Genomic DNA, 7,309 nt, shown 5'->3' on the forward strand with positions numbered 1-7,309 from the left:
AGGAGAAAATGGCACATTCCCATCTCTAATTGGATTTGAACTTTTGGAAACTCTCAATTTCTGTTTTCAGTTTCCATCACCCAAACTCAAATTTTTGAGTTTTGAGTGATGAAAACATCACTTAAAAAACAAGCCAAACAATTTGTTGTCTATAGGTCCTATAAGTCTTGGACTATGGGTTATGGAAACTGAGTAATATCACTCAATTTTTTGCCAATCCAAATAGCCTCTTAGTGATTCTGACTTGACAAAGACCGGTGGGTCCAACAGCTTTATTTTTTTACAAGTTTGCCATTCAACCTTGTTTTCATATTTTGAAAACATTTTAAATGTGTTTTCAGTTTTCATAACTATAACTCATTTTTCTAAATAATCAGTTATGAAAAAAAAAAAAAAAAATTAAGCCGAATATGAGAGTCTGATGTGAGGCCCACGAAATTTGGGTTTTGAGGGATGAAAATTGAGAATTGAGTGATAAAAATTTGGTTCAGTTTAATTACAAGAGATAGCCCAACATGGGCCCAACATATCTTGACCTGATGATGGATTTTTTAGTCAGTAACATATGTTAGACGTACCTTAAAAGAACCCATAACATAAGGTAAAGTCACTAAATAAAATCATCCAAACTAAGCTTGGGTTTGGAAATAAAATATGCTACAATTATTACAAATTTCACTACAAAATTCTTATAAACCAATAAACTAATGTTTCCCCTTTGAAATATAAAAAGTAATAACAACATCAATTACATTCATCAATATAAAATAGTAAAATATAATAGTCTAACATTTTCCTTTATAAATTAGGATAAGATTGCGTAAGACCTCGAGTATCAGGTTCTACCTACTTACCAAAAGCAAAACAGAAAAATTGAAAAAAAAGGCAAAAATGTCCAACCCAAACATTATGTATGATGTGTAAAGGGTGGGCATAAAGTTCATATAATTTCTATGAAAGCCAAGCTCACGACTTTGTAATAAGTAACAACACTAAAAGTAATGAAAGCGAGACAATAAGCACACACAACTTTATTAAGTAGAAAACTAATGGTTGCTTTTTTATATATTAACTAGCGCCCAACCACTAAGCGATTTGGATGTTCATGCATCCTAAACGACAAACTCAAGCAACAACAACATGTGGTTGCTTATTTAGCTTAAAATGCCCAACCACAAAGCAACTTGGATGTTCATACACCCTAAACGACAGGACTCAAACAACATAGCAGACAGCAGAGCTAGTCTGAATACACTTAAACGACACACATGAAACCAAATTTTCAACACACAACAGTGCAATTTTAGTCTCCCCACCACTGATGGACATAGACACCACTGCTTCTAAGGCCCTTGAAGAGATCCATACATTCTCCCTTGATTGCAACAGCAACATCTACATTGTCTGAGCAGTTCAGGAACATCTCATCAACATAGCATATCGCTCCGCTCTCAAACAACTCCAAGAGGAACTTTATTTCCACTTTACCTGCATTCATCTTCAGGACCACAAAATCTGCATATTGCACTGTTTCTTTAAACCAAGAAAGGAAATCAAACCCTTCAATTTCCATTGGCGGATCAATGTCTTCATCAAAACTAGGGGTATCCGAATCCTTATCTCCAGCCAAGCCCGGATGATAAACGAAGGTCATACCAGGCTTTTTGACAAGGGATAACAGAACTGAAGTGTTATGATCAACAAAATAAACATTGAAATCTTTGCGATCCACGGGATATGATGGCAGGAACCAGTTCAATGAATTAGAGTTTAGATGCAACCCTGGCCCAATATCAATATAGACTAGCCGCTTCCTAGTATCGACATCCACAAGCATGGGCAAATAAGAAAACCTTTTCTCAAACTCCATTGGTTTTTCCTCCACAAGAGGCTCAAGTTGATCCATGAAAGGTTTGTTATTCGTAATAGACTGGCAATCAGCCGGAAGGCGAAACTGCTCCAAGTAACTGGCGTTTAGGAATCTCTTCTTGAAGACAACCAGAGTAAAGTTTTGCACATAACCAACGTGCACAACATTGGAGCTTTTCAGCAACGACGAAACCGGGGTGGCAGACCTAATCAAGCTGTTAGGGAATGAACCGCTAACGCCTTCCACAAGCATGGCACCAATGCCACCCGGGCTAAGAACGCGCTCGATCTCAAGCACGAGCAATGCAGGGACGGAAACCTTATCAACATCCCTGGACAAGACGAAATCGAATGAATTGTCCGCGAAATCGAGCTCGTGAACAAACTGCTTACTCTTAAGCGAGAAAAAGCGGTGCCTATAAACACCACCAGCATTGGAGAACCCCAAATCTTGCAATGTCAACACGGTCGCGGCCGACCCTTCTCCAATGCAGAGAGCTTTCGCATTATATTTCAACAACTTCATACCCACTAGCTCTCTAACCACATGAATGGTCAAATTCACATTCTCCTTGCAATTCGCCGACTCAAATGAGCCCCAAATCGGATTCAAGAACTGGGTGTGAAACAAATACGTTCCCGGAGCCATACTCGCCGTGGCAAAGCCCAAATTGGCGGTACAATCAGTGGTGGCCAAAGACCCAATAGTTCCAAAATCCGAACCAGATAAAATTTGAAACAAGGGAATGATTGAAATGCACGAGGCGACCACGAATGAGCGGTAAAGCATGCGCCTTGCAATAGACCCATGAAGGATCTGGAATTTCAAAGCCTTCAAATCCATGATTTTCACTGTGGCTTTTTTTCGAACACTTGATTGATTCAATCAAAGAAGCTTGTTTTTTTTTTTCCCAAAACGAAGATTAAGCAAATGCGATTTTTGTTTAAAACCCAAAACAAAAAAAGTAAAATTTGAGAGGAATTAAGCCAAGCGTAGATTGAAGTAAAATTTAGCGAGTGCAAAACCTGGAGGAGGTGTGATTTCCACCCACGAGGAGCACGATTGATCTTTGACACCCTAACCAGACGCTTCTTGGAATCCTTGGTGCCATTGGCTCGAACCAAACCTGACCCATCTTTAATCCGACCATGAATTGCACAAATCTACATGATATATTACATTTACATAATGTGAAAAAAAATATGGGTTTTTTTTATTATTTGAAACTAAAACTATGAGATCGAAATTGGGGGTTAGGGTTTAGGGTTAGGGTTAGAATGAATGAATGAAACAATGGACGGCAATGGAGTCGAAGGGTGCGGTGGTGGAATGTGAGTGAGTGAGTGAAGGAGAGACGGATCTGATTTGTTTATAGAGTTATTTTTAGTAGTTTAGTGTTACTAACTTTGTCGGTGTGACAGATGACGCCCATGCTCACGTGGTATTCCGAGAAAGCTTCTAAAGAGAACTGATTTTTTAATAGAAAAAACCCTAAATTTACTCTTAACCATTAACCATGAAAAGTGCAGTTTGGTACTAGGCTATTTTTAACATCGCACTTTTGACTATATGACTTCATTTCAGTTTTACGGTCACACAGATAATGCGGTGCAATGTATAATATACAGTTTGGTCAATTTTAGGTTAGAATATTTCTTCAAGATGTCATAACTAATAACTAGTTTACTATTAATAACCATCACAAAAATACATAACAAGCAATAACCATAAGGTCCATAATAGTACCAAGGTCCATAACAGAGTACCATATACACTTTTAGTTATGCTTACTAGTTTCAATTATCACAACCATAATGGAAACAAGTCTAAAGCAAGGATGGAATAAATTACACACCCAATACAAGTATTAAATTACAAACCTAACAATAAATTATTTAATTAAATATGAACAACAAAAAAGGTTCATCCATTCAATGCTATACTTGAGAGAGACTCATAATGGGTGAGACTAGAGAGAGATTGAGAATGAAACAGGGTATCAAGAGTGGGAGAAGAGTAAGAGTGTGAGATGAAGAAGTGAATGAAGTTTTGATTTTGTATTTAACCAAAATGAAATTGTTTTTAACGTGAAACTAGAATAAACTAATGCTATTAAATTATCAATATATATTTAATATAAAATAAATATATATGGTGCAGTGCGGTGCGATTTTTTTATCACAAAATTGCATAGTCCACACTGTACCGCAGTATGCGATGCAATGCAATTATTCCTTTTTACGGGTGATTTTGGTTGGTTTAGGTGCGATCATGCAATTTAAGCAGTTTGGTAAACACTTCTAGTTGTTACAATAACCGTATAAATTTACACAAATATTATTCATTTTACATTTAGATTTTTTTTTTTGTATTCCATGAATAAATGAAAATAGTAGATGATGATTATTACATGTAAAGAAAAATAAACCATTAAAAACTTAATATTTAATAGAATATAATGTATAACAGATAATAATTATGCATGTGACTTATTTTAAAAGGTCATATTAACAAATACATTTAAAACAATTATTAATAAATTATATTAATAAAAATTTTACACAATTTTAATAAATAAAAAATAAAAACCGTCAATAATATTAATTACTTAATCATTTTTATTACAGCAACATGTCTAAAAATAATCCCTAACCCAACGAAAGTTAACATTTCCCTATTTTAAAAAGTATATAAAAAATTGGATAGAGAGACGTAATGCTCTAAGATGTCAACGTGTTTAGATTGTTAACAGATACTCCCAATTATCTTTCTGACAATGAAACCGCGTGGACCCACTTTAATAATGATAAGTGTTAGGGCTCATTTATGATTCTTCTGGCTTTGGTCTCGAAAACCGTGCCTTTGGTTTTTTCAAGAATTTTTTTTTTGTCCGGTTAATGCGTGCCTTAGACAGACACTAGTTATCTATTTTTTAAAAAAAATTATCAAAATAGTGAATTATTTTTTTGTTTTTTTATAAAATTTTTTAAAAATAATTTAATATGCCATTAACACAGACGTTAATAAACCCATTTTTCTTTTACTTTGTACTGCGACTTCTACAGTCAAAATTTTTAAAATTTCCTATCATTCGTTCCTATTGCAATCCCGAAGTGAATTTTGTTACCTCATCATAGTTTAAAAACTTTAAACAAAATTTAAAATGATGACAAAATTTAAAAAAAAAATTTACTGGCGTTAACTAATAATATATTTATTTAAGAATTAAGAGATAGCAAAATTCAAATCACTTATATTTATTCTGAATTATATAAGATTTAAGAACTCTTTTTTTCTTTAAAAAAAAAAAATTAAGAACTTGAAGATTTTCAGTTTAATTCCTGCTGTTTTGATTTTCAGTTTTTTTTTCTTTTTTTCAAAACTTTGTTTTTTAGGCATTCTCAAAATTGAAATCCCATTTTCCCAACTCAAATAATTGCATTGTACTGGTGAGAGAAAAAGTCGTTGGTGGATTGGCTGTCTTTTGAGTTCACAACACGTGCATGGGGCCGTTGGAGCTTTTTTTTTTTTTTACAAAAATGCTATTAACTCAGTTTTTTATATCCGAAAATACCTCATTTCTGTTTTTAATTTAAGGTAAAATTTAGATATAAAATTGATTGTAGTTTAAGGTTAAAACTTTACTCAATAAAATAAATAGTACCGTACATTTTAAAATTTTAATCATTTAATTTTATGTTATTTGCGCTTAATACACATGTCAAATTTTGTATCAATCGGATATTATTAATAATATAATCTATAAATTTATATTTTATACATAATTTTAAACTACAAAACTTTTAATTAAAACAATTTATTGATAACATAATTTTTAATTTTTAATTTTTTAGAAATTTTCCAAACTTGGAAGATATAAAAAGAAAATGTAATTCAACGGTGAATTTGTCAAAATTCACTTTCAATAAAAAAAAAATTAGTAAAAAATGTTATAACTAATTTTATAACTAAATTTTTTACTTTAATTTATTCCCAAATCCAAAATATGAATTTTTTTTTTTTTTTTTGAAATCTCTTGTCTAAAAACTCACCTAAACACATTTTCACCTTATGGGGCCCACTGTTTTAAGGAAATGAAAAAAAAAAAAGGGGGAACTTTCAATGTAATAATTCTAAAATTTGCTACTGCGTACCAAAATAAGCAATTGATAGTTAGTTTTATCTCTATTTTTTTTTTTAAGATGTTGATTTTTTTTTTTTTTAACTTGTACCTGTGATATGTATTGTTTTTGATAGAAGACATATTGATCGATGTAACATATATATAAAAACCACGAACCAATATAAATTTAATTTTTTTTCTTTGTTTTTGTGATGAATTCAAAAAAGAAAAAAAGAAAAAAGTTATGACCAGCAGGAGAGTACAAGGAATAACTTGGACTCAATCACTAACACTATTATATTGATTTAAGTCTTTAAGATGAGAAAAGAATCAGCTTTTTTCAATAAAAAATTTTTTGAGAAGAAGAAAAGAATCAGCTTTAGTTTCTCATTTGCCATGAATTTTTTATTTTTTTTTATTACCACACAAAATGCCATGATTTAAGCTGGAATCCAATGAGATTGCCAGGATTGTCTTTTTACTCTTTTTCTGTATTTTTTTAATGATGGACTGAACCATACAATTGTCAAGATCTTTGTGTTCACACCACTGAATAATGACGAAGAACTTTTTAGGGACCTTGGATTATTAAAACTCTTGCACAATTATCAAGGGGCGATCTTGTTCTTGTTCACACCACACATTTTTCCTTCTTTTTTTTCTTTTTTTTTTTATAATTTTTATGAAACGAATATTCACGTATAAGAAAAGTACGAGACATGATAAGGTTTTTTTTCAAAACTGGTTTAGTAAGAAATTTTTTAAATTTTTTCTTATTTTATTGTTAAATATGAATTTTAAAAATGTAACTGTTAGATTGTATATTTTTTATGTTCTTAACATATATATCAAATTTCATTTAAATCCGATGTTATTTTCTATTTTGGTCATTAAACTTATTTTTTATGCATAATTTTAAACCACAAAAATCTAACATTAAACATTTAATTAATAACATAATTTTTAATTTTTAATTTTTAAAAAATATTATAAGCAAAAAGGTATAATGAAAACATACTAAATTAAATTTTCAAAATTCAGATCTAATAAAATAATAGTATTAAAAAATTAAGTTGGAATCATTTCTCTCCAAAAAATTCCACAATATAAGTAACATCCAATAATAACGAGTGTCCAAGCTCGAGAATTTAGCTATCCACGCGTCAGACTTAGGAAGGAGGCGGCAGAATTATTTTTTGTGACAAAAAATTTGGGGATCCACGATAGTGATATCTGAATTGTCGTATTGTTCTTCTGATTTATTTATTTTTTTATTTATAGATTATGGTTCTTCTTTTTTTTCTTTTTCTTTTTTC

At 31.4% G+C, this 7,309-nt stretch overlaps 1 protein-coding gene across 1 annotated transcript; it reads right to left on the reverse strand.

The window, feature by feature from the left end:
- Positions 1-999: 999 nt before the first annotated feature.
- LOC115953306 lies at positions 1,000-3,296 on the reverse strand. The gene has a single exon (XM_031070910.1). It carries the CDS (start codon positions 2,711-2,713, stop codon positions 1,304-1,306), a length of 1,410 nt encoding a protein of 469 aa, XP_030926770.1. The 5' UTR covers positions 2,714-3,296; the 3' UTR covers positions 1,000-1,303.
- Between the last annotated feature and the right edge of the window lie 4,013 nt (positions 3,297-7,309).

The sequence above is a fragment of the Quercus lobata genome, chromosome 7 (assembly GCF_001633185.2).
Source record: "Quercus lobata isolate SW786 chromosome 7, ValleyOak3.0 Primary Assembly, whole genome shotgun sequence".
Classification (NCBI taxonomy): Eukaryota; Viridiplantae; Streptophyta; class Magnoliopsida; order Fagales; family Fagaceae; genus Quercus; species Quercus lobata.

What these genes read in the sequence shown, in the direction of transcription:
- LOC115953306 (XM_031070910.1), bottom strand. Translation starts at nt 2,713, where the DNA reads ATGGATTTGAAGGCTTTGAAATTCCAGATCCTTCATGGGTCTATTGCA.